A 27,745-nucleotide genomic window follows, 5' to 3' on the forward strand; every position below is an offset into this window, starting at 1 on the left:
GGTTGATTTCCAGCAACGGTTTCTATCTTCTATGGCAATAGATGAAGGAACTCCTTCATTTTTCTCCACAGTTATAATTTTAAGTTGTTTTTACTGGACCTTGTCCTTGCATAGCAGTAGATTTTTGTCAGTTTGTCCTATGTTTTGTAGCCAACTGCAGCATTTATATAATTGCATTCAGAAAAGCAAAGTGGTTTTTATTTAATAAAACAAAAATCAGTGTAGCTCGGTCGCAACCATTGGACCAAAATGGTAATATTCCTGTTCTTTTTCTTTATATTCCTGTTTGATGTGAAGTTTTGTTTGCATAGCTGGGCTTGCACTATTAGTTTTATTCTTAATCCCTATTGCCAGTATCCATTAGCATTAAGTTTTGCCTTCTGAAAGTCACATGACCTGATGGAATATTTTCAGCAGCGCTTTGATTTGCCAGAACTTTTGCATGACTGAAAATTAAAGAGCTGCGTTTAATGGAATGTGTGATTTTTGGAAAGATCTTCTGTTATGAGGACATCTTAAACCATAAATTAATGGATTTGAAATTCAGTGAAAATTGAATAGATTTTAGAGGAACACTTTGCCAACTAAGGCAGATGGAAGCTTTCAAAATTCAGCTTGCAACTTACCCTTGGCATGTAAAGATTGCAATGATGATTTTCCTATTACTTCATTCTAATTAAGTGAACAATGAAAAAGAAGATAACTTTCTAAGTTGTCATTTTCATTTCTTCTTTCTTCTGTAGTGGTGCTATAGTATACTGCAAACTTCCCCTGTAACATGTTTCTACATCTTCAGGCAGCAACCCAATTCTGTCTCTGTTCGCAAATGAGAATTTGGTGCTAGAGTATGAAGAACAGCTGTAGAACTTGGGTATGTCTAGTTTGATAAAAAGAAGGACTAGGGTAGAGGTGGGATTCAAATATTTTAACAACCGGTTCTCTGGGCGTGGCTTAGTTGGTGGGTGTGGCTTGGTGGTCATGTGACTGGCTGGGCATGGCCAACTCAACATCACTCACATCGAGGCACGCATCTCCTTGCCTGGCCTCTCATGACTGTGGGGATGCTGCAACAGTCGTAACTGTGAAAAATGGTCATAAGTCAGTTTTTTCAGTGCCATTGTAACTTTGAATGGTCACTCCACACAAGCAAAGTACCAGCAAACGAGGGGAAAAAAACTCCAGAGAAGTTCCTGAGATAGGAAGTCTAGTCCTGCCAAGAATGTAATAAGGGTTAACGGAGAGACAGTTTCTGTAAGCAACACCAGAATGTTTCCTTCCTGCCTTCCTGACAGGATTAGGCCAGTAATTTCTTCTAACAACCGGTTCTCCGAACTGCTTAGAATATTAACAACTGGTTCTAGCGAATAGGTGGGAACTGGTAGAATCCCATCCCTGGACTAGGGGTGACATGACAGTGTTCTAATATTTGAGGAGCTGCCACAAAAAAGAAGGGGTCAGCCTGTTCTCCAAAGCAGGACTGAGAGCAGGACAAGAAGCAAGGGATGGAAACTAATCAAGGAGAGAAGCAACTTAGAACTAAGGATAAATTTGCTGACTGTGGGAACAGTGAATCAGTGGAACAATTTGCCCCCAGAAGCTGTGAATGCTCCAACACTGGAAGTTTTTAAGAAGAGATTGGATAATTATTTGTCTGAAATGGCATAGGGCAGTGATAGCTAATCTTTTCGTCATCGCGTGCCAAAAGTGCGCGTGCGCATCCGTGCCTGCACCCATAATGCAATGCACGTGGCACCCCATGCCTCTGCACATATGCGTGCCACCCCCTCATATGCATCTCCTACCTGCGCATCTCCCCCCGTGCATGCACAGCAAATGCCCGACAATCAACTGGCTGGTGGGGGTCGCACACGCATGCACAGTGGATCAGTTCCAGGCGACGGCTCACATGCTGGCAGAAATGGCACTGCATGCCACTTCCGGCAGGCTCACCATCACGGGCATAGGGTTTCCTGCTTAAGCGGGGGGGTTGGACTAGAAGACCTCCAAGATCCCTTCCAACTCTGTTATTCTGTTATTCCAGCTTTCACACTGAACATCGTATTGCTTTTGTTACTAAGGTTCTGCAGAGTTACAGTCGGCTGGAACGGCCCATAAAACTGGAAATAATAAATAGATGTCCTAGAGCCATTCAAGAAAGAATTCATTTTTATTATTCTGTATGACAGTAAATCCAAGAAATATCCTCTTACTTGCAAAATAACTCAGGCAAAGACCTGTTTTGCTGATTAAAAGTGTTTCCTGTACAGGTAGTCCTTGACTTCCAGCCACAATTGTGCCCAAAATTTCTGTTGCTAAGTGAGAGTTGTTAAGTGAGTTTTATGATGTTTCGTGCCTCAGTCATTCAGTGTATCACTGCAGTTAATTAGTAACACGTTGGTAAGTGAACCTGGCCCGGATCGATTGTCAGAAGGTCGCAAAAGGGGATCACATGACCCAGGGACACTGCAAAGGTCATAAATAGGAGTCAGTTGCAAAGTGTCCTAATTTTGATCGTGTGACCAGGGGGAGGCTGCAACGGTTGTAAGTGTGAAAAACGATCAGGTCACTTTTCCCAGTGCTGATGTAACTGTGAATGGTCATTAAGTGAACTGTTGTGAGTCAAGGACTACCTGTATTAGCTTCCTGTTACTTAATGGCCAAGGTCATTCGCGCTAAGACAAATAACAATGAAGACAGTATGAATTTGGGATAAAGCAAAGTGAAGCCAAACATTTATAGAAAAAAAGTTTTTAAAACCAAGTAGGCCCTAGGGACCCCCTGCCCCATTGTCGCAGAAGGAATTAGTCTTGGGGCACCCTCGTTGCCTAGCATAACAGCTGAACCGATTTGGACGTGCGTGCACACACGGTATATCAAATTTATTTAACAGCAAAATGTATACGGCTGAATTTTTTTTTTTTTTTTGAAAGTTTCTTCCTCTTCTTACAAAAGGCCACATGCTTTTTTTTTTTTTTTTAAAAAGGCTGAAATGTCAGCCTAATTAGCCAGCTGCCTATATCCTGCAACCTTTAATGGTGTTTACATTACGAAGCCTGAAATTATGTGTTAAAAAAGTGATAGGACAAGCCCCTCCTTTGGTGCAGTTGCGATTATAGGAGCAAAAGGGATTGGATTTGCAGAAGAGAGAGAGCAGGAGAGAGAGAGAGAGAGAGAGAGAGAGGGCGAGGGGGGGGAGGGGGGAAGCAGCTAGGAACAGAGTTGGCCGGTGAGCAAATATGTCCAGTCAGTCAGGAAACAAGCATGCCAAAGCCGAGAAGCTGGAGCCTTGGTCTAGCCTCGCTGGTGCCACTAATGTACAGGGGTCGGTCACAAGACCTCCCTATCTTAACTCACCCTGTCAGCTCTTCGCTCTGGAAACGGCCGTGCCAGAGGATGTATGATCCAGACAACTTGGCAGAGATACCGGCTTATCCCGTTCCCTTGCATGACGTTAACTGAAACTGACAACAGTTATGCGCACATAAGGAATAAATGTTTGAGAGCGGAATGACAACGGAGTATTTTCCTCCTACGAAATATGTAAAAATATGGTGGAAAAGCAAGCTCTTGGCTCGGGAAGAAGCCTCCAGAGTATTCCTTTAGGGAAAGGGAAGTGACCTTCATACAGGCTAAAAAGCACAGGATTATTGCATTGAGTGTGTGTGTGTGTTTGTGGGTGTGTGGGTGTGTTTAGATCAGCTCCTGCAATCTGCAGGTACTGTGTTTCCCCGAAAATAAGACCCTGTTTTATTTTTGCCACCGGTCTTATTTTGGGGGGATGTCGTCCACTGATCAACCTCAATTGCACACATTGCCCTCGGCCTCCTTTTCGCTGTCAGAGGCCTTCAGGAACTACTTCTTCTGCCGCCGGCAAGGCTTTCCTGAAGGCCTCTGCAGCCCAGGACAGAGCTCTGGATCGATCCCGAAATTAGTTATCAGCTACAGGAAAGCCTTGCCAGCCCTTGCCGGTTGCAGAAGAAATGGGCCGGCAAGGCAGGTGTCAGGGTGCATGAGGCCTGGCTACAACTGTCCAAAGGTAAGTAGTACAGCAGCTCCACCCCCCCACCTCCACCCTAGCTTAAGTTTTACTCGTCCACTCTGGAGTAGGCGGGATCTTAATTAGGGCTTTTTGGGGGGGTAGGGCTTATATTGGATGCACGTGTAAAAACATGAAGCTGGGACTTACTTTCAGGGTAGGTTGTATTTTTGGGAAAACAGGGTAGTCCTTGACTTACCACAAATGAGCCCAACATTTCTGCGGCTAAGCGAGACAGTTGTTAAGTGAGTTTTGCCCTCTTTCTTGCCACAATTGTCAAGTTGTGTAAGTAAGCAGAACAGAGGGAATGTGTCTCTCCCCCTGCTACAGTCTAGTGATTGGTGTGATGTTATAAGGGGGAACAAGAGTAAGTCTGGGAAATAACTGTTTTCTGGAGGGAATTTTAATCTGCCCTTCTTGGGAACGTTACATTCCTCAGATATGTTGAGAGGCGCAGGCTCCGTTGAAGTGGCTGAGAGAAAGAGCAGAATTCTTTTTTAAATCTCCTTTGTGGAAGCCATGGCGCTTATCTTTGTGCTTCGGCTCAGAAATACAATTATTATTATTTTTTTAAATATATTTTTATTAATTTTCTTTTTTCTTTTTACATCATAAAACATCATGGTATCAACAACGTTCTTGGCATCTATACAAGATTTTGATTTAAATTCATTATATTGTGTTTATCTACTATTAAATAATATCTTTAGCTATAATTAGTATTCTTATATCTTTATATAGTTTACAGAATTTTATTTTACTTTCTTAAGGGTTGTTTCAATTAACATTTTTGTCTCACTTCTTGGTTCTGTTTGTTAGCCTTTATACCAATTGTTCCAAATTGTAAAGAATTCAGTCGTCTTTTTCTTTCAATTTCATTGTTAGCATATTCATCTCACCACTTTCTGTTATTTTGTGTATTATTAGTTCTTCATTGGGGGTATTTGGTGTTTTCCATACCTGCGCAAAGGCTATTCTGGCAGCTGTTATAATATTTTACTTCTTTCAGTAGTCTTTCTTTAATGCAGTTATTTAGGCTGTCTCTCAATTGGCAGTTTAATTAGGGGGTGGCAGATTTTGGGGACAGCACGGTGTGATCCTGTGCAATAGAAGGGATGAACAACCAGAATGTTGCTTTGTCCCCTTTGTCTTATAACACCTTTGGTATTTTCAGCCTAATTTCTTGAGATGGTCAGGTCAGAACTGTGAAAAATGTGAGAGATCCAGCAATTTCCTGAGGTTTGTGGCATTAGTTTTAAAAGTCAAATATAATTGGGGAGTCTACGAACAATTTCTAATAAATGTCATGCATACTTTGGTGTGCATAGCTGATGCTTGCTGAATGGCCTAGTCACTTCTGTGTTTCTCAGCCTAAGTCACTTGAAGATGGGAGGACTTCAACTCCCAGAATTCCCCAGCCAACTGGCTGAAGTTGAAGTCCTCCCATCTTCAAGTGACCAAAGTTGAAAAACACTGCCCTAGTTGAATCAGTTTTGTACCTCATATTTGACTTAGCAACTTAGGCAGACATTGATTATCTGATGAAAGAGGCCTTAGAAATGGCTGACTTTCTTGTTCTTCCTCAGGCTTGGCTGGCTCCTAATTCCAATTCCTTAAATAAACATGTCAGAGTCAAATGCAAGTGGATAATTTGCAATGCCTATTTTCTTTCTTTCCACTTGGGTCTAACTACTTACATCCCATTACATCCCATACATTATTTTGCTGAAGGAAAACACATAGTTTTATAAGCATGAGCAGGCAAGAGAGAGGGAACCCTATGGATTAATACTGTATTAAGACTAATGCTGAATAACAGAGTTGGAAGAGATTATTAAGAAATTATTATCAACTGTATTAAGAGACCAAGGTAAAAAGAAACAGAAAATGACTTAAGACTTAACTCAGAGGTCTGCAACCTGCGGCTCTGGAGCCACATGTGGCTCTTTCAGTCCTCTGCTGTGGCTTCCTGTTGGCTGATCCCACCGCTGGCTGGCTTCTCCCCGCCCCTCCTTGCCTGGCCTGAGAAGGTAAGGGTGATGGCGTGGGATGGAGACTTGCTCCATATTCCAGAGCAGGAGGTGACTGGGTGGAAGTGAGTGAGTGACATTGAGTTGGCCACACCTACCCAGTCACACCAGTTGTTAAATTATTGGCTCCCGGTGTTTTGTTTTCTGTGGGAAACGGGTCCAAATGGCTCTTTGAGTGTTTAAGGTTGCAGACTCCTGACCTAGCTGGTCTGTGAAAAATTTTGGCTGCAGGGTGGGATTCTATTTTGGACAATTAGTTATTCTTTACTCCAAACAAAAGGCCTTGATGGTGTAAATTAGAATTCCTTACAATTCTCAGCACACAGAGTTTTCTTGATAATATCCATACAGATAGTCCTCAACTTACAGCCACATTTAGAATCAAAATTTCTGTTTCTAAGCAAGGCAAGTTGTAAAGTGGATTCTGTCTGATTTTAATGACCTTTTTGCCACAGTTGTTAAGTAAATCATTGCAGTTGTTGAGTGGATCACATGGCTGTTAAATGAATCCAGCTTCCCCCATTGACCAGGCTTGTCAGAAGCCGGCTGGGAAGGTCACAAATGATGATCATATGACATTAGTTTGTCGCAACCATCGTAAATACATGCTGGTTGCCAAGCATTCAAATTTTGATCTTATGATTGTGGTTGGTGGTTGGTTGGTGTGGTTTTAAGACTGAGGGCCTGTTATAAGTTGCTTTTTTTCAGTGCTTCAGTCACTTAAAACATGTGGTTGAGGACTACCTGTATTTCTGGAATATTTTATTGTATTTTCCTCTTCCGTTTCAGCTTTTTGTAGAATTATATGCACAGTTTCTTTCCATCTGTGTATGTCTATGGAGATTCTCAATCATCCAGGTCATGGCTGTCCCAAAGGTGCTTTTTCAAGACTAGACTTTCTGGTTTTTTTCTTTGAAGACATTTCGCTTCTCACCCAAGAAGCTTCTTCAGCTCCAGTTGGATGGCGGGAATGGAAAGATTTGAACCTTCCATTCCCCACTATCCAGTCAGAACTGAAGAAGCTTCTTGGTTGAGAAGCGAAATGTCTTCAAAAGACAAAAACCCAGAAAGTCCAGTTGCCTCTTGAAAAAGCAACTTTGGGATTTACTGCAATGCTTTGCAGTTGTACTTTTAGGGTTCAGTGTTTGTGAAACTCAGAGACATCCTTATAAATAACGAGGATTATAGAGGTATTGGTTTTCTTTGCAACCACGCCAGCTTAGTATTTTTTAAAAGTAAAAGAAGGTACATGAACACACATTAGTACACGTTGGAGGAGACACTTCAGAAATTATGCATGTGCAGCTTCTCTCTGCTGTTTAGTAAAACGGGACAACTTTTTCCAGTTCCACCACATGAACTTGGGGGGAAAAAAAGTGCCATTGACATTTCTTTTAATGAATTGATTCCACTTGAAACATGAGATGGGTGGCTGCTGGATACCAGGCTCCATGTGCAGCGATGGCTTAATCCTTCTTTTGACTGGCATGTCAGCACAAAGCATAATTTTCACCAAATCTGATTTCTAATGTTTCACACATTTTCTTGATTAGTTAGGACAATAAATCGGCAGAGCGGCTTGCCTGCAGAAGTTGTGAATGCTCCAACACTGGAGGTTTTTAAGAAGAGATTGGACAACCATTTGTCTGAAATGAAATAGTTTCCTGCGCGAGCAGGGGTTGGACTATAAGACCTCCAAGATCCCTTCCAACTCTCTTATTCTGTTACCAGATTTTTTTAAAAGAATAAGCCAGATTTCAAAATCATGAGTCAAGTTCTTTAAAAATGTGGACAGTCTTAGCCTCTCAGGATCATTGAAGGTCATCAAGAGGTTCCTCATTAGTATAGGAGCAGTCATATCACATGTAGTTTTAAGGCATCAAAAGAAGCTTGCAGAGATGATCTGGAGAGTACCACATTCTCAAACATTAAAAAAAACATAAAAATTTCTCTTTTCTTTTCCACCAGAGAATCACTGAACTTATCCAAGGCATCTCAGTCTCTGGTTTGACATAGTCGAAGTAAAATGCTGTGTTGCTATTTAAAGCTTGTATAAATACATTTAAATCTTGTCCTCTTCGCATGAAAACTGCTCGTGTGCTTAATATCTCAAAGCAAAGCCAATCTACCCCTCATTCAAGTATTATTTAAAGCTTAATTTTCCTGGTCTGAATTTTGCCAGACTTCGTGTCGCCCAGAAACAATCCTTTCACAATTAGTTTTCTGTTGTCCCTTTTCTGTTTTGCCAACTGGTATTGGTCAATTATCTTTGTCAAATGCCCTGGTTTAAGCTTGAACGTTTCAACACTGTACAATGCAGCCACTGTAAAAATCCTGGTAAAAGCTGTTGCAAAATTTAGGACTCTCTTTTGAAAACCGTGCGGCATCACTGTTAGCCTTTGCAGCCCCGTTAGGTAAATTCTTCAGGTTCTGTATTCGAATAACAACAATTTTACAAGTGGTCTTCGAACTTTCAGCCACAATTGAGCCCAAAACGTCCGTTGTTAAGTGAGACGTTCCTTAAGCGAGTTTTGCCCCATTTTAAACCTTGCTTTCCACTGTTGTTAAGTGAATCTGTTGTTGATAATGTTAGTAACTCAGTTGTTAAATGAATCTGGCTTCCGTGTTGAATTTGCTTGTCAGAAGATCACAAAAGGGGATCATGTGACCTTGGGACACGGCAACAGTCATAAGTATGAGTCAGTTGCCAAGCTCCTGAATTTTGATCACATGATCACAAGGTTTTACTTCTGAAGAAATGGTCACAAGTCCCTTTTTAAAGTGTCATCGTAACTTCGAACAGTCGCTAAAGCAACTGTTGTTAAGTCGAGGCCTACTTTTATGTTTCTGAACATGAGGAAGAAGAGCTTGCAAATCATCTCACCTTGTGAGTTACAATACCTGGACCGACAAATGGGCTTCCTTGATTTTTCTGTGCAGCTATTTATTTGTTTTCTTGCCTAGGGAGTCCACGTGCCTCAGGCAGTTGGACAAATTGGCTTTTAAAAAAAACAATGGCGCAGCCAGTGCTCTTGAATGCCTTTTCAGTCTCTCTAATCTTGGCAAAATTACTTGCCGCCAGAAGGAGCGCAACCCAGGGGGAATAACACAGCCAGGAAACGTGGCTCTTCTTCTTCTTCTTCTTCTTCTTCTTCTTCTTCTTCTTCTTCTTCTTCTTCTTCTTCTTCTTCTTCTTCTTCTTCTTCTTCTTCTTCTTCTTCTTCTTCTTCTTCTTCTTCTTCTTCTTCTTCTTCTTCTTCTTCTTCTTCTTCTTCTTCTTCTTCTTCTTCTTCTTCTTCTTCTTCTTCTTCTTCTTCTTCTTCTTCTTCTTCTTCTTCTTCTTCTTCTTCTTCTTCCTCCTCCTCCTCCTCCTCTACCTCTTCCTTTCCTTCTCCTTCTCCTCCTCCTCCTCCTTCCTTCTCCCCTCCCCCTCCCCTTCCCTCCCCTCCTCCTTTCCCCCTCCCCCACCCCACCCCAACATCTTCATTTCTCATTTCTTTCTCCTTCCTGGTTTCTTCCCTGGTGCTTCAGTGCCTTGTCCATTTGTTTTTTGTGTTTAAAGAGACATCTACAGATACAGGTCCTCGACGTATGACTACAACCGAGTCCAAAACGCCCTGTCAGGGTTCCAAGTAATAGATCCATTGCAAGCAAGAACTCTGAGGCAGGTAGATCCCTCAAAGAATAGCTTTATTGGAAATATCAAATTGGCACAGATCTGGTGAGAGCCAACTCTGAGGAGCCCTTTGGTTTTCACCTAATTCAAAGTTCTTCCCTCAACCCCAAACAATCAGTCACATGGCCCAGTCACTGCAGTGTCCGCTGGTCTGGTCACATCACCCCTACTTCCTCTGGCCAGGTGTGAGAACGTCCTTGGTTCCCAAGGACTTATGCAATGGTCATAAGTATGAGAAACAGTCATAAGTCCCTTTTTTCAGTGTTGTTGTAACTTTGAATGGTCACTAAACGAACTATTGTAGAATAGAATAGAATAACAGAGTTGGAAGGGACCGTGGAGGTCTTCTAGTCGAGGGGTCGCCAACCTTTTGGACCTCAGGGACTACCAAACTCATAATTTTAGATCCCAGGGACCAGTAACTGGTTCTGTGGGCGTGGTCTAATTTGTGGGTGTGGCTTGGTGGTCATGGCTTGTATGTAAATATTATAAATATTGATATAAATATTGATTTTTTTTTATAAAAAAAGAGCAACTTTTACCCAAAACCAGGCAAAGCAGGCAGGCAGATTGAGTTGCTCACAGAATCAGATTCATTCAGAAATCTATCTATCTGCCATTGGCTAGCTCAGTCTGTCACATAAAATTTGCTAGCAGGCAAACTCACAAAATTAACTCACAACACACCATGCATGTAAATATTGAATTTTTTATTTTAAAAAAGAGCAACTTTTACCCAAAATCAGGCAAAGCAGGCAGATTGAGTTGCTCACAGAATCATTCAGAGATCTATCTATCTGCCATCGGCTAGCTCAGTCTCTCAAATTTGCTTGCCGTGAGCCTGCACTGAATTTGCTCGCAAGCAAACCTTCAGTCCTAAGGGAGGTTTGGCTGTGCTTAGCTAGAAAGCAAGATATCCAACCATTTCCTGCTTCCCAGTTAATCTAAATTTCCTGGCACAGCAGAACAGATGATGGTCGGAAAAAGAAAAAATAGCAACTTAGCAGACACGTTTGCCTGGTAAGGAGTGAGTGGGCAGGGAGGATTCCCGTGGGCCATGTGGGCAACACAGCCTTGTGTTTCTGCGCAGCCTGGCTTAATTGCTTTGGCAGGGTGCTCTGGGGGTGACATTTCTCTGCGGCCCACTAAAATTTTCTCGTGGCCCACCGGTTGGTGACCACTGTTCTAGTCCAACCGCCTGCTTAGGCAAGAAACCCTACACCACTTCAGACAAATGGTTATCCAACATCTTCTTAAAAACTTCCAACCTGGTGGCAAGTTGTTCCACTGATTTATTGTTCCCACAGTCAGGAAATTTCTCCTTAATTCTAAGTTGTTTCTCTCCTTGATTAGTTTCCATCCATTGCTTCTTGTCCAATCTTCTGGTGCTTTGAAGAATAGCTTGACTCCCTCTTCTTTGTGGCGGCCCCTGAGATATTGTAAGTTGAGGACTGCCTGTATAAAATTTAACAACTGAGAAATGAGGAATGACGGAGAAGCCAGAGCGAGCAAGGAAAGAAAAGTTGAAGATACATTTAGGCATTTAAAAAATAATAATAACCCGACTCCGTCTAAGGGCCTGTTCAAATCTACAAGGCCCATACAAAAGCATTTTTAAATCCTTAGTGACCCTTTCTTTAAAACCAAGCCAGGCCGAGCCTCAAACTCCCTCCCCCCCCATAGAAACTCCCATCCACCCCCCCAAACAAATTCTGCCTCCAGTTCCCTTTTCACATGAGACAAATGATTCTGCTAAGTGGAAGGGAGGGGATTTTAGCACATTTTTAATCTCTTCCAGCATCCCGGTTCTCACAGTGGCCAGCCAGATGCTTCCATTTTTGAATGCCGTGGTTTGGCAAGTGGGTCAGCTTTTGATACACAACCACGGGCCAGCTTTGTGTTCAGTGCAATTAAGAACTTCACGCTTATAAATTTTCCAAAGAAGGCATCGTTTATCATGTCTCATTCTAGCAGTCTCTAAAAATACGTTTTCAGCCATGAACGTTTTACCTATAGTTATAAAAATTTGATCTTTGGTTGGGCTAACTTTCAAAATAAAGTGGTCAGAACGGACCTTTGTAATAAAAGGATGAAGACAAGATAAAGATGTGTTTTTCAAATTGAAAAGAAAACCTGTGGGATATTTCATAGTTTAGCCAAGGTATCTTGGTTGAAACTTCAATTTCAACATTCTTTTTTTATTCAAGAAAATCTATATATATAAAAGCGAAATATCACTCACACTTCATCACAAAATTACCAGAACCATAATGCCTACAAACTTGAAATTTGGCACCTATGTTACTCTTGGCTTCTAGGTGCTCACTAAGAAAGGATTTTTTGAAAAGACCATCAGAGCATTGGTATTTCCTATATTATTATTAACACACTCTGATGCTAAGGAGTCCTAAACACAAGTAGAGGAGAGGAGTTTCAGTTTCAATTTCACAGCATCAAGCAGTTTTAGTACAGGACAGTTAAGCTAAGCCATGCCCAGGCTCCTTGCTGTCTCCTTCTTGCTCACACAGAAAACACTGTATCACTTTCCAAACAGCCCTCAACTATCTCACGCACTGGCAGGACGCTAGCCAGATGAATATTGATGGATGCTGGTAGGCAGAGGCAGAATTTCCCCCCTCCCCCTTATTTTCCTCCCGCAAAACTAAGCCCAGCCACACAGTTTTCTAGCGAAGCACGGGTATCGAGCTAGTATGCTATATTGTTTTTTTTTAATTGCTGTTTTTAGCTCCTGTATTTTTGCAGAATCTGTCAGATTCTGACAGGAACTTCTAGACTGGGCTGAATTGAGAGAATAGATGGAGAATCATTTTGAAATGAGATTAAAGAGATTATTGGCCTCTTTTCTGCCGTCTGAGAAATTCTGGGAGTTGAAGTCCACACATCGTAAAGTTTCCAAGTTTGAAAAAAAAAAACCCCACTGATCTAAATGGACATGCGTTTCGAAAAGAAATCCATTTGAAAAATCCATTGCCATGCTTGCAAATTCAACGCTGGCTTCTCTGTTGTCTATATAGGCATAGCGTTAGCAATAAACTGCTAATGCTGTGCCTGTGGAGTGCATGATGAGTCCATTCTAGAATGACATATTTATTCTGGGATGTTGGATTTTGGTTTTTTCATCTCTCAAGCCAGAGAGCTCCTTCACCCATTTCCACGGCAATCACCTCCTCAACCAGCTTTACACAAAAAGTTATCATAACCACATTTCATGTTATATGCACTTTTCCTGACATGTTCTTTTCACAAATTTCTTGTAATGCAACTTTAGAGAGCAGTACAAACAGCATTTCTAAGAGTTTGATTTATTTTCCATTCATCAAAACCCTTTGCTTGGATAAAAAAAAACTGAGTATACGCAAGTCCAGTGAAAAGAAGGACTAGGGGTGACATGATAGTAGTATTCCAGTATTCAGAGGGTTTGCTGCAAGGAAGAGAGGCTCCACTTATTTTCCAAAGCACTAGAAGGCGAAACAAGAAACAATGGTTGGAAAGCAACCAAAGAGAGAAGCAACCTGGGATTAAGGAGAAACTTCCTAACAGGGAGGACAATTAACCAGTGGAACAGAAGTTGCCTTCAGAAGTTGTAGGTAGGGGCTTCATCACTGGAGGTTTTTAAGAAGCGACTGGACAGCGGTTTGTCAGAAATAGTATAGGTTTCATGCAGGAGCAAGGGGGTTGGACTAGATGACCTCCAAGATCCCTTCCATTTCTTACTGTTACTGACTCTCATAAAACATGGCTTGCTTTTCTGAACATAAGGAAAAAAAACATGCAATCAATAGGCTGACCAATATACTTAATATACCATGAAGTTATTAAAAAACCTTGTGGAACAGCAGTGTGCCTTGGCTTCTGATAGGATATGAATTCTATTCTATTCTATTCTATTCTATTCTATTCTATTCTATTCTATTCCATTCTTCCATTCCATTTCCTAATTTCTATTCTATTCTATTCTATTCTATTCCATTCTATTCCATTCCATTCCATTCTTGCATTCCATTCCATATTTTCTATTCTATTCTATTCTATTCTATTCTATTCTATTCTATTCTATTCTATTCTATTCTATTCCACTCCATTCCATTCCATTCCATTCCATTCCATAATTTCTCTTCTCTTCTCTTCTCTTCTCTTCTCTTCTCTTCTCTTCTCTTCTCTTCTCTTCACTTCACTTCACTTCACTTCACTTCACTTCACTTCTTTTTTATTCACTGTAATCATGGCATCATCCAGAGAGTTGTCTTATGTTCATCTCTGGCCTTATAAATGATAGGCCACTTTCTTCGTTTTGAAACTTGCAGTTTAGAATTGAGGGTCTTAATTTAAGGAGGCAGCGGTGAGCTTATAACTGTGCTATGGAATGAGGAGTCTCGTAATGCCATGTATTGAAGCAATATTCAGCATTTAATTTGGGGCGTAGTGTCTTCTGTTTGGTCAGCTTTGGAACTGAGCCCCCTCCCCCAAATAAAAGCTTAAAAGTTACAGATATGGTATTCTCACGTAATATAATGACTTGGTTGTGGATGTAGGTTGCATGCCTACTTAATTACTTATTTAACACTAGCCCGATACCCATGCTTCGCTACGAAACTATGTGGTCGGGCTTAGTTTTGGGGGAGGAAAATAAGGGCGTGGGGGGAATTCTGCCTCTGCCTACCAGCATCCATCGGCATTCATCTAGCTAGCGTCCTGTCAGTGTGTGAGAGAGTTGAGGGCTTTTTGGAAACTGAAATAGTATTTGCTGTGTGAGCATGAAGAGACAGCAAGGAGCCCGCATGTGGCTAAGCTCAACTGTTATGTAGTAAAGCTGGTTGCTGCTATGAAACTGAAACTTAAACCGACTCCTCTCCCCTGCTTGTGTTTTGCATTTGGAAGAGATTTCTTTTCAGGTGGGGAGAGGGAGTAGAACTCCTTAGCATCAGAGCGTGTTAATAATAATAATAATACACAAAATATTAATGCTCTGATGGTTATTTTGAAAAATCCTTTCTTAGCGAGCACCTAGAAGCCAAGAGGAACAACGTGCCAAATTTCAAGTTTGTAGGTTTTATGGTTGTGGAGATTTTGTGATGATGCGTGAGTGGTATTTCGTTTTTATATAGAGAGAAGATGTTCATATGCTCCTAACGTTCAGGTGAATTCCATATTGGCTCTTGGTTATTACTGATCAGTAATCCATATCAGGGAGGTGATATATTTGGTCTCAATTTGTATAGAACAGGTTTTCTTTGAGTTTAGCTTCATTCCTGATGACTACTTGGATTCATCCATGTAATGTTGGCAATAATACCGAAAAAGTCTGCTGTTGGCTTCTTCCAGGAAGTTTTTTACCAGTTCTTAATTTTTACAAATTACATTCAAGCTTAAATGTCATTCAAGTATTAAACTAAATTGATTTGAGGAGTGTAAGACAGATATTTTTCTCTCTCTCTCTTCATTTAGCTGGTCTGTGGACGGTCTTTACACTAGGAGGAGTAGGAAGCAAGAGAGCTTCGCAGCAGGAAGAGTCATCACCTCTTGCTAATCAAAGTCTGTTGTTGCTGCTCATCTTAGTAAATCTCACCGATGCTGCAGATACACCCAACCCTTATAAACAATCTGTTGTGTCCTTCAAGAACACACAAGGTATGTATCTGTTTTGAAAGTGCCAACTTCCTGTGAAAATTTTCTGGGAAATAACACCTGTCTCTTGATTTTCATCAATTTGAGCTAAACAACAGCTGGGTTAAAGCAGGGGTGTCAAACCTGAGGCTTGGTGGCCAGACGCGGCCGGAGGGAGTGCTTAGATCTGGTCCACGGGGCCACCCTGAAAACAGCAAAGGACCAATCTGTGATGCTTCTGCCAATGAAAATGGAGCTCGGGAAGGCTGCATGCCCCCCCCAACCTCTGTTTTCGCTGCCGGAAGCCATCGCAGCTGAAAACGGAGCTTGGGAGCCCCTTTTTGCCGGCAGAGCACTCGGGCCACCAAAGGTGCCCTCGCACGAGTGACATCGAGTTGGCCACACCCACCCTGCCCCGCCGAGGTCAGACACAACCCTGACAAGGCCCTCAGTGAAATTGTGTTTGACACCCCTGGATTAAAGGAAAGCATCATAAGTAAGAGGTCTGTTCTGACTCCTCCACTGAGCTACACTTTTTGGTTGGTTGTATGTAAAAAAAAATGTGATCTGTCCACTCTGGATGAGTTGCACCGCCTCTTATATCTGGGCAAGATCTGAATCTCCATCAACGGAGGCTCTAGTTGCCTCCATAGCTATGAGTTTCACTTGGCAGCTATGAGTATTTCTATAGTCTGGACACAGCAATTCATACATTGGTGACCTGGAATTGGGCTATACTGCCATGTGCAGAGCTATCTCTGATGCGGGAGCTGCAGTTATCAAAGAATGCCGTGGCTATTACAGGACAAGGTAGCACACCAAGAATTCGCAGCATTCATTCAAGGGAACTGTGTTTGCGTGGTGCGGTGGCCTGGAGGTAGGGCTCTCGCCTCACAATCAGGAGGCTGTGAGTTCGATCCTAGGTAGAGGCAGATATTTCTCTCTCTGGGCACAAAGAGAATGTATCAGCTGAACAAAAATCTGCATCTGCAACAGGAAGGGCATCCGGCCAGTAAACACTCAGCTCCATTCAGTCACCACCCCGCAAGGAATTATGGGGTCATTAAAATATGATTATGATTCGAAGGAACTGGGTTTCCTGCTTATACGTAATGGAGGAAAATCCAAGATGCTTGTAATTGACACCACTACCTAGTGTGGTTTTTCCCCTAAGCATCTGATAGACAGCAGTTAAGAAGAAGGGGATACAGTCTAAAAATATCACATCTGCAAGTTATTCACTATGTGTCAACCCCAGAGGAAGTTTTCAGTGCAGATGTCACTGTCCAGTCACTTTTGCACAAAGTCCCTGAGCATCAATTCTAGGCCTATTTATGGTTGCCATGGTTTTGTATGACGGTTCTAATAGATGTAAATTTGAGGGGTCCTTGGTGCTCTCTGAGCTTGGTTGTTTGCTTGCAGATGTTTCATTGAAACTCAAAGCAAGTAACATCATCAGTTAGTCTGGTGGTAGTCTACCACTGATGTCTGTGAAGTTTCTCCGTTGTCCAGGCCATGGTTGTCCCAAAGGTGCTTTTGCAAGGGACAACTGGACTTTCTTGTTTTTTTTTCTTTGAAGAGGTTTCGCTTGTCATCCAAGAAGCTTCTTCAGCTTCTACAACTGTCTTCAGATGAAAAGCAGAAAGTGGGCCGGTCCTTTGCTGTTTCCATGGCAGCCCCGCAGGCCAGATCTAAGCACCCTATGGGCTGGATCCAGCCCCTGGGCCTTGAGCTTGACACCCTTGTTTTGGTTCTCACCAAAACCCTTGTCCAATAAACACGAAGCAAAGGGAACAGAAACCTTTTAATGATTCTTACAAATCCCAGGTTAAAAGGCTGCTGCAAACTAATTAACTTTGATAAGCACGAGCCTCGCCAAAACTATGCGAGGCTGCCAAGAATAACAGATATTTACCTAGAAATATTTCACAACACAAGAGTCTTCGAATACCAACTAAGATACTGCAATGTCCGTGAGGCTGGAGTTTCAAAACGTCTTTGCTTCCTGCAAAGAACATTCGCTTCACAGCTGGCTTTTATCTTCTTGAAGGAGGGGCCATTACCTGGCAGCCTTATTCCTGAGTCACCTGTGCTGCTGCAGGTGCTCTTGCCTGCACTTGGCACAGGCTCCTCGGGAACCTCCGCATCGCTGCTGCCAGCCCCCACAATCTCTGAAGGCAGCAGTCCACTCCCTAATGATCCTGGCCCCTCATCTGAGTCCTCGCTCTCCTCAGCTGTCCACACCTGCTGCCGGCTTACCACAACAGTTTTAGAGCAACTCTCACTGACGTATGTGAACATGACTTATCTTGGGCCAATGGCCAAAGGTCCATTTTAAGTTTCACGGTGTTCAAACTTAAACCTTGCTCGTAAGGTGAATGACGAGTGAACATATGTTTAGGAAGAGTTGGTGGTTTGGAAAAGACGTCTTCCTAGGTTCATTTTCCCCATAAATTCCTTTCCCTTTTTAATTTTTTTCTCTCTATCTGGATATCAAGATAGGAATTTAGCTCTGCCTGGTAGGAAATGGTTGAGCAGGAGGCAGTTTTCAGAGGCGACTCATTTGTTGCAGGAACAATTCCTCCCACCAAATTTATTTCTCCTATCAGTGCTCTCTCTATCTGTGTGCGTATTTTAGTTTCGCATCTAAGGGAGTTGAGAATACATCCTTGCAGAGAGATAACACATGTTCCCTCCTGGCCTGAAACAGTCCATTGGCCTTTCTATTACAAGCTGCCTTTTCCAGTTGGATCAGCTGTTCCAGCTAATCAGCACTATCAGTTCTATTCCTTGATAGCCTTTAATCAGACCTAACCGAAACTGGGCAGTCCTGCTTCTTGTAAAACTTTACTGGGAGATTCACAGTTCTTGGCCATTTAGAAGATTATAGGATAGTTCAATGAAAACAGATTAGATTCTGCATTTTAAATCACTCTTCCATCTGTTGACGTAAGGTGATTTGTAATCATATCAGTCCCTCTTATGAATGCAGAGCCAATAAATAAAAAATGACTCCCTAAGCCCTACGATGATGGACGGAGCCTCTGGAAAGCGCAAGGCCGAAGCCTTTGGGGTTGCAGTTTGAAGGCTACTGAGTCACATCATGAAGGTTAACTTTGTTCAGTTGGGACCAGATGGGAAGAAAAGTCAAAAAAAAAATCAGTCAAACAGATTGCATGTTGTTTGTTTTCCTTCCAGATAGCACAGCTTTGTCTTCACCAACTCCTCATGCTTTCCAGATCAATTTTAATAGTTTGTACACCACATTATGTGAGCAGCAGAATTCTGACCATGCCACGCTCCTCTTGTATACCCTTCTGCACCAGAACAGCAATGTTCGAACATATATGTTGGCCCGGACAGATATGGAAAACCTGGTAAGTATTTTGTTCTGTGCGTAACTAATCCAAAACAAAAATGTAACAGGATGGAAGTCTCCCTTGTGAAATGGTGGTTTCTGAATTGCTGAGAGAACTAGACACTAGAGAGAAGCTGCTTCTCTAAACGTGTGAATGAAGTAATTGTAGGTATTCTAACAGTGGCAGCTGATGGATTTTAGGGTAGGTGGGGATTTTAGAGAATGCTGGGTAAGGAGTTGGGTTATGACTAGGGGGAATCAAGACTCTGGTCCCTTCTCAGCCATCAAATCTCATTTGGTGTCTTTAGGCCACCCATTTCACAGATTAGGATTAGATTATATGGTTTCATGAATGGAGATCGCAGTGTAAGCCACCTTGAGCTCTTGAAAGAAATAGGGAATATGTATCTAGCAGATAACTCTTTCTATACCTGTAACCAGCATTGATTCTGGCCGGTTCAGGGTTGACTCAGTCTTCCATCCTTCTGAGGTGGGTAAAATGAGGACCCAGATTGTTGGAGGCAATTGTTGTGGTCCACTGGTAGCCTGCGGAGATGGCAGCAGAGTCGGACAGTGGGGAGGAACATGGACCAGTCCTGGAGTCTGGAGAGGACTCAGATGAGGGTCCTGCATCCCATACAGAGATGGGGCCAGGGCCATCTGAGAGTTATATGCCGACTCCAGAGCCTCCAGAATCTGACAGCAGCGAGGCAGAGGAACAAGGGGAGCCTGTTCCCAGTACGCGCATGCACAGAGCTGCCAGAAAACAAGAACAGTTAAGACAAAAGGGGCAACTCGGGAGTAATGCTTGGAGGTGATTGGCCCTCCCATAAGAAATAAAGGAGGAGCAAAGGGATGTGAACCTTTGCCGGAAGCAACTTTGTTCGTACTGGTCGGTTTGAAACCTGAAGCTTGGTGTTGAATTTGTGCTCTGTTTGGCCTTGTATAACTAATTGAAAATTTAGTCGTTGGCAGCATTTCAAGGAAGATAAAGGTGTGTGTTTATCAGACTTATCCTTCAGGATAATTGGCCAAAAGTCACCCAGCTGTCTTTCATGCCTAAGACTAGAATTCCCAGTCACCTGGTTTCTATCCTGGTGTGTTAACCACTAGACAAAGTTTTTAGATAAAATCAGGAGAATATTAAAACCTGGATTTTTTTTTGTCTCAATCATCCTAATATGAATTTACACTTATCTCTATTTTTTTTCCTTTTTGAGGTTCTGCCAATTCTTGAGATTCTTTATCATGTTGAAGAAAGGAATTCACATCACGTTTATATGGCACTGATAATTTTGTTAATCCTTACTGAAGATGATGGCTTCAATCAATCCATTCATGAAGTGGTAAGTTATATATATATTCAGAAGGCAGGCATGATTAATTGAACACAAAATAATGAGCAAATGTCTTTCTTAATGAAGAGGAATGTAAAATTTTATGCGTGAGTTGGATGTCTATTTTCTCAATAGAGCTTTTTTTAACGGGTTCTCATTTACTTTTCTTCTTGCAGCTTTTATTCCAAATACTTTTCGGGTGTACTCATTACTTTTAAACAGCATTAATTAAAAACACATTGAAAGAAAAGAATTTTTGCAAGCCTTTTGCAAAAAGCTTTTTGCTTTTTGCAATCTATGCTTCGTTGTGACTACAGTTGCAAAAGCAACAATACAAAGTTGATTGTTCCACTGAAAAAATTAGTCATGACCAGCTTACATTATTTTGATTTCAAAGGCAACTTTACATCACTTACGAAATGCAAGACTGATGGGTTATATTTGGATTGTTGAAAACCTTGTTGAGGTGGAATTAGAGAGCGCTATTCCTCTCTTTATGTGTCATATTGTATTTTATTTTGAAATAAAACTGGAAAATGTAGAGAGCTAAGAATACCATCCAAGTAATAGTATAAAAAGATTGCTAAGGGGGGAAAAACCCAAAATTAATAACACTAATCCAGAGCAATTAAAAAAAATCTTACTGATTATAAAAACATTGGATTAATGGAACTAATATCATAGTCCTTCTATAGAGAGCCGTGCTGGCTCAATGGTTAGAATCAGCGTTGCAAGCTAATTCTGCCAACTGCCCGGAGTTCGATCCTGATCGGCTCAAGGTTGACTCAGCCTTCCATCTTTCTGAAGCTGGTACAACGAGAACCCATATTGTTGGAGGACAATAGGCTGACTCTGTAAACCGCTTAGAGATGGCTGTAAAGCACTATAAAGTGGTATATAACTCTTAAGTGCCACTGCTATATTCTAGCCGTGTATTCTGCTCTTATTGTTTAACTAGACAACCTGTGACCTCTTGGGTCATTGTTTCAGAAATATTTCCTTATTTAAGCAGAGAAACGGAATGACCACAGACAGGCAAAAAAACAGTGAGAGTGGCCTTCGACTTCCTGAAGGCTTCCCCATGGAATTTCCTGGTAGGAAGCTGGCAGGGAGCATTGGACATGATGATCACATGAATGACCACAGTGGTGTATAAGCACTGAAAGCAGCCACTGCTTTGCCACCTTTCAATCCTCTGGGAGTCAGAGCACCTGGATTTTGGATGCAATTTGTAAATTGGCCAATCTGAGGTTCATTGGTTCCGAAATGATCACCCAGCAATGCAGCATTTTGCCCCATTGAAGCTTACAAATAATCCACCAGACATGAGAATTTATAGATGGAATAATTGAACAGACAACTGGATTGTCTGTTAACATTTTGTTAGGTGCTTTTCATAGTGGGAATGAACAGAAAATGACCAGATGTTTCAATATCGTACCTGTTTTAAAGGGGGAAAAAATAAATAAACATTATGCAGATGAGCGGAACTACAGCATATTGGGATGAAATTTGGTATATGTCTCTAAGCTCCTTTTGTTTTTGTTTTTTAAATTCCTTTTTTTGGAAAGACTAGCAATGAGCGAAGGTTCTCCAGAAACTGCTCTGTTTATTTTAAGCACCTTTGGATGGAATCAGCTTTTGTCCTATGGTCAAAAAGAGGAAAAATAAAAAAGCAATCCATTATTCAGGCTGTATTTTCCATTCTCCTTTTTGTAGCACGCCCTCCTATTTTGTTGCCTTGAATGTATTTTCCTCTGGTGGGTTTCACAACCCCCCATTTATTGATTGAGAGCTTAGATAAATTTTGGTAGGTACCATTTCACGAATCACTGATTATGGGTGATGCTCGACTTAAACCACAGCTGAGCTCAAAATTTCCATTGCTAAGCAAGACGGTCGTTAAGTAAGCTTTGCCCCTTTTTATGCCCTTCCCTGCCACAGCTGGTAGGTGAATCTTTGCAGTTGTTAAGTTAGTAACACGGTTGTTAAGTGAATCCTGCTTCCCCATTGATTTGGCTGGTCAGAAGGTCCCAAAAGGTGATTATGGGACACTGCACATCATAAGTAGAAGCCAGTTGACAAGCATCTGAATTTGGGGCTTATTTTTGGGGAAGGGCTGATATTACAAGCCTCCTGAAAAATGCTAGGTCTTATTTTCCAGCTGGGTCTTATTTTCAGGGAAACACACAAATATAATTATCCTACCTTCCATAGTATTATCAACTCTTCCTCCTTTGCTTACCTTTTCAGAATCATTTTAACTAAGCTGAAAAGCAAATGCTACATCTTTCCCTCCTCAAATCTTTTAAGGGAAGACATTGTCACAGACATGGTGTGTGAGCAGAGGCTAGCTCATCGTGCGCTGGTGATTCATTAGTCTAGCGTCTGGCGCTCTTGAAAAGAGTGAGAACAGCACATTTCTGATGTTCATCTGTTAAGCAGCAACACACAGTCAGCATGGATTAACAAGAGTTGGTCAAATGTTTAGTTAAACACACATTAAGAGTTTTAACTGTTGAGGTTTATCCTCTCTTGCTCAATGAACGTAAAATCTGTTGGTGAATTACAGCCTGATGGTAAATTAAAGCAAGCCATGCCAGAAGAGTGAACTGGCTTTTCTTTTACGGTAACTTTCCTGTAATTCTTGCACGTAAAGCAAATATGTGCTGGTTAATATATTCGGAGCTGTTTATTATCATGGTGCCTTTTTGAAATTAATCGGCGTCTCTTGGGACGAGCAAGGATTGGTGGAGGCTAGAAGGAAGGGGGGCAGACGGCAGAAAAATTGAAGCCGTTGTCCCCCAAACTGGGCTTCATTTGGTGTCAAAGCCGATGAGTCACCAAACACAAGGTGTGATACAAAATTATACCATTTTATTTTAGTACCAAGATATAAGGGCCTGGTTTTGAAAGCTACCAAGGCCCTGATTACAATCTTACGGCAATTCTTATAGTCAAAGGGTGATCCCATATATCCCTTTGCCCTTCCCCTAATAGTGCATGCATAACAGGTACTATTGATTGGATATCTGGATTACAGCCCTCCAAAACCTTTACGCTTGCTATGCTAAATAGTTAAAAGTCGCATCATCTCTTATTCACCTCAGGTCATGGGTATCTTGCAAAGTGTTGTAGTTCCATGTGCCAGCTATGTGGTTTTGGGTTTTTTTTTTCTTCTTCTTATAAGCAAGCAATTCTTGTGTCTAATATCCTGGCCAGTGGTTTTCTGAAGTTGCTAGCTACGACTGTGCAGCCGCTGCTACTCTGTACTTTTGCAGAGAAGAATAAAATCAGTTTTAATTCTTTGTCTTAAGGCAACCCCACCCCCACTCCTCTTCTCCTCCCACCTCCTACCCATGCAGCGGGGAATAAAAGCTGTTTAAGTCTTTGTCTCAAGGCAGAGAAACGAAGACAAGAGAAAATGTTTCTTTTCAGAATCCATATTCCTCACTCTCACCTCCATTCCATCCACACACCTGGGTCCTATCTCCACCTGTGGCCCTTCCTCTGATCCCCAGAGCCTCATCTGTACATCCTTTCTATCACCTGATCCTTCAGAACCCCACAGAAAGGTGCCTGAGATCCAAGTAGGTATGGTAGATTCCAAGAGGTTGCAAGTAGGCCCGGCAGAAACGAGCAAATTGTCAATTCCAAGCTTGGCAGGACAGTGAGCGGAGGAAAAGAAGCACGTGTGAAATGGATCACAAATGGTTTAGAGCAGGGGTCTCCAACCTTGGCCACTTTACGACTGGTGGACTTCCAACTCCCAGAATTCCTCAGCCAGAGCATGCTGGCTGAAGAATTCTGGGAGTTGAAGTCCACTAGTTGCCAAAGTTGCCAAGGTTGGAGACCCCTGGTTTTTTTCCAAAAGGCAACTTGGTTGTTGTTGTTGTTGTTTTAATTACTTTGAAGACATTTCACTTCTTACCCAAGAAGCTTCTTCAGTTCTAACTGACTGATGAGGAATGGCCATTGTCTTCTTAAAGGGCTGCTGACTTAAATGGCCAGTGACTGGCCATTCTATTGAGCTCTTCTAGGCAAAGACCACAGACCTCATATATTGCTGTGGTTGGACGGATCTGTGCCAAAAGATTCGGACGTAGTGAATGTCTTCCTTCTGGTCCTTTTTAAACTTCCTTGATGACATTTGATATCATAGATAATAGTTTTATTTTGGGACACCTACAAGAGTTAGAATTTCAGAGCCAAGGGTTGCTATAGTTCCAGCCCATCCTGAGTGAGTCTGGTTGACAATAGGGAAAGAGAGGCTGATCTGTTTTTTTGCTCCTAGGGGTAAAATTTCTCTGTCTCTCTCCTTCCCTCTCTCTCTCTCTTTCCCTCCCTCCCCCACTTTCCTCCTTCCTTCCTCCCTCCCTCCCTCTCTCCCTCCCTCCCTCCCTCCCTCCCTATACTTCTCCCTCTTTCTCCCCCTCTCCCTCTATCTCCTGCTCTCTTTCCCTCCTGCTCTCTTTCCTTCCCTCTTTCCCTCCCTCTCCCAATTTCACCTTCCCTCCCTCTCTTTCTCCCCCTCTCCCTCTATCTCCTGCTCTCTTTCCCTCCTGCTCTCTTTCCTTCCCTCTTTCCCTCCCTCTCCCAATTTCACCTTCCCTCCCTCTCTTTCTCCCCCTCTCTCCCTCTCCCAACCTCCTTCTCTCCCTCTATCTCCTTCCCTTCTGCTCTCTTTCCTTCCCACTTTCTCTCCCTCCCCTTTTGCCTTCCCTCCCTCTCCCCCTCCCCTCTCTTTCTCCCTCTCTCCCCCTCTCTCCCTCTCCCAACCTCCTTCTCTCCCTCCCACTCTCCCCCCCCCCCTCTTTCACTCCCTCCCCCTTTTTGCCCTCCCCTTCCCTCTCTCTACTCCTCCCCCCTCTCTTTCCTCCCTCCCTCCCTCCCGCTCTCTCTTTCCTGCATCTTAATGTCTAGGTGAAGCTGCTGGAAGGCATCTTCCGTTCAGGGTGAAAGTATTGTCAGATATACTTCTACACTTCGGGCCAAGCGAAAGATATTTTAGGAAACGTGATCTTTTAAGTTGCCCGGAGGCTATAAAGATACGGGAAAAACCCGTGAAAGATTGACTCTCAATAAGATGTGACTGTTTTTTCGGAAGCCATCTTGTTCTCTGTTAGCTGCAGCGGTACAGAAGCAGATGTACGATTTGAGGTCCCCCTAGACTCCAAGTAGGAAAGTGGAAAACACGATTAGTTTGCCTTTGCCCAGCTTTGGCTGGCCTTCTGATGATGGTATAACACAATTCGATTCACTCTTATTCAAACAGTTCCACTAAACAAACCAACACAGTCATGCTTTTCATTAGAATTCTTCCCTGCGGGAGAGGTTTCTATGTCTGTCAGGCCTCCATGTCTTCAAAGAGGGTGGTTTTTTTTAAAAAAAAAAAATTCTAAATATTTTACGTTGGAATAGATCGTGCTAAAGGTTTCTTTCGCCATTTCTCTACTTTGGGAAATAGATTCTGAATTGAGAGCATGACGTTCGCTTGACAAGGTTAATACGTTGTGTTTCTTCTCTCTCTTTCCAGATCTTGAAAAATATTACTTGGTACTCAGAACGGGTGCTAACAGAAATTTCACTGGGGAGTCTTCTGATTCTTGTCGTAATAAGGACCATTCAGTACAATATGACAAGGACGAGGGTAAGTTTTGTAGCTGGGATTTATGTCAAGTAGAATAGATATTTCATTTTCTGCAGTGGCAACCAAAGTGCCTAACAAAAGCTAAGGCTGCATTCCTTCACGAAACAGTAAAAGCCTGCGGATTTTTCTCTCTTTTTTTGGAAGAACTAAGAGAGAAAGAGATCTCAAATGAAACCCCAGTGTTGTATTACTCTAGAGCAGGGGGTGGCCGCTTTATGACCTATGGACTTCAACTCCTAGAATTCACAAGCCAGCTGGCTCAGAAATTCTGGGAGTTGAAGTCCATAGCTCATTAAGGGACCATAGTTCCCCACCCCTGCTCCAGCGAGTTGAAATAAATTCAAATGAAGAAGAAAATATGGGGTTAGTAACCAAAACACCAGAGTTGATCAAGAAGTAAAAAAAAAAATACAAACGCTCAAACTTTAGCAACTTTTTTTTTCCTTTCTCATCAAATACGACAAAGCTATCTTACACAACTAGGCCTGCAACATGCAGAGTGGGTTGTGCTGTCTGGTGAGGAGCCATACTCCTGTCTTTGCTGCAAAGTAACAATAATGGCTAAAGTAAAGGTTTGTCATCTGAACAATTGTCAGTCCCATTAGGGGGACCAGACCGAGAAATCAACTCCATGGCAAAGGCCAAAACTACTTTTATTGCGAGGGGCTATAATAAAAACAATCGGAATCTTTTACCAGATTATGAGGATTCGCTTTCTTTTTCTGGAAGCTTCCGTGCGGCATTAACAGAGTAAACTGGACAACCATTGCCTGTGTTGGTCTAAGGCCTCCTGGCTTGATCAGGAGATTGGACTAGAAGAGCTCTGTGGTCCCTTCCAGCCTTACGATTCTAAGTCTGATTGAGCTGTACCTCAGTTAGGAGCTGTGGTGGCGCAGTGGTTAGAATGCAGTATTGCAGGCTAATTCTGCCGACTGCCAGGGGTTCCATCCTAACTGGCTTCAAGGTTGACTCAGCCTGCCAGCCTTCTGAGGTGGGTAAAATGAGGATCTGGATTGTTGGGGGCGATATGTTGACTCTGAAAGAGAAAGCTGTAAAGCACTGTGAAGCGGTATATAAGTGTGTGATTGCTATTGCTTACTACTACTACTATTACTACTACTACTTAGAATTCAGTGAATTAGGGAGGTGTTTGTTTGAGCCACTTCCAGTTGTCATCAGGCTATTATTAAAGATAAAATATATATTTATCCCTTGGGAACAGAGCTGGCATAATTTTATCGATGTCATCTTTATAATGCTATACAGGTAGACTTTTGACAAACAATTGATCATGACCATTCAATGCTATGACAGACATTTTTTGGGGGGGAGGGTACCTATGACCCAAATTCAAAGTTCCGATGGCTGCCCTCCCACCCAACCCGCAGTCACCTGACTGCAGTTTGGACACTTGGCAAATGGCCCACATTTACAATCTTTGCAGTGTCCCTGGTCACGTGATCGCGTTTTATGATGGTTTTATTCAAAAAATGACATTTAGCAATAGCACTTAGACTTATATCCTACTTCACAGTGCTTTCCAGCCCTCTCTAAGCGGCTTACAAAGTCAACTTATTGCCCCCAACAATCTGGCTCCTCATTTTACCCACCTCGGAAGGATGGAAGGCTGAGTCAACCTTGAGCCAGTCAGGATCGAACTGCTGGCAATCAGAAGAGTTAGTCTGCAATACTGCATTCTACTCAGGACTCCTACTTTTGGTTTTGGGCAAAACCAGCCCATAACAAACCATTGGTTCACTAAATGACATCAAAAATGGATGATAAAATTGTGCCAATCATGTGGGCAGCTCGATTTACGGCTGTCACAACTTACAAGCAGAATAAGCAGGCTCCATTACAGTAGTAAGTTGACAGCTACCTGTACAACAGTGTGATGACCCAGGGTGGGATACAAAACAAACACAGTCACAGAAAACAGGTGAAGCCCCTTTTATTCCTTCACTTTGCTTCCAAGCTCCGAATAACTTTGACAGAAGACAAAAAAACTCCCACACAGTTACATGAAGAAGGAA

The 27,745-nt window shown here is 42.3% G+C and overlaps 1 protein-coding gene across 10 annotated transcripts in view; it reads left to right on the forward strand.

The window, feature by feature from the left end:
- DYM (dymeclin) overlaps positions 1–27,745 on the forward strand; it is a 245,106-nt gene that overhangs the window by 94,237 nt on the left and 123,124 nt on the right. For all 10 annotated transcript variants that reach the window (XM_087927522.1, XM_087927523.1, XM_087927518.1 and 7 more), the window contains exons 10-13: positions 15,209–15,391; positions 18,566–18,744; positions 19,946–20,071; positions 25,599–25,712. In XM_087927522.1, coding sequence (XP_087783648.1) covers positions 15,209–15,391; positions 18,566–18,744; positions 19,946–20,071; positions 25,599–25,712 — 602 coding nt within the window. The remainder of the gene's footprint in view (positions 1–15,208; positions 15,392–18,565; positions 18,745–19,945; positions 20,072–25,598; positions 25,713–27,745) is intronic.

This window comes from Pseudonaja textilis, chromosome 2 (assembly GCF_049901715.1).
Source record: "Pseudonaja textilis isolate UNSWEBS1 chromosome 2, rPseTex1.2, whole genome shotgun sequence".
NCBI lineage: Eukaryota > Metazoa > Chordata > Lepidosauria > Squamata > Elapidae > Pseudonaja > Pseudonaja textilis.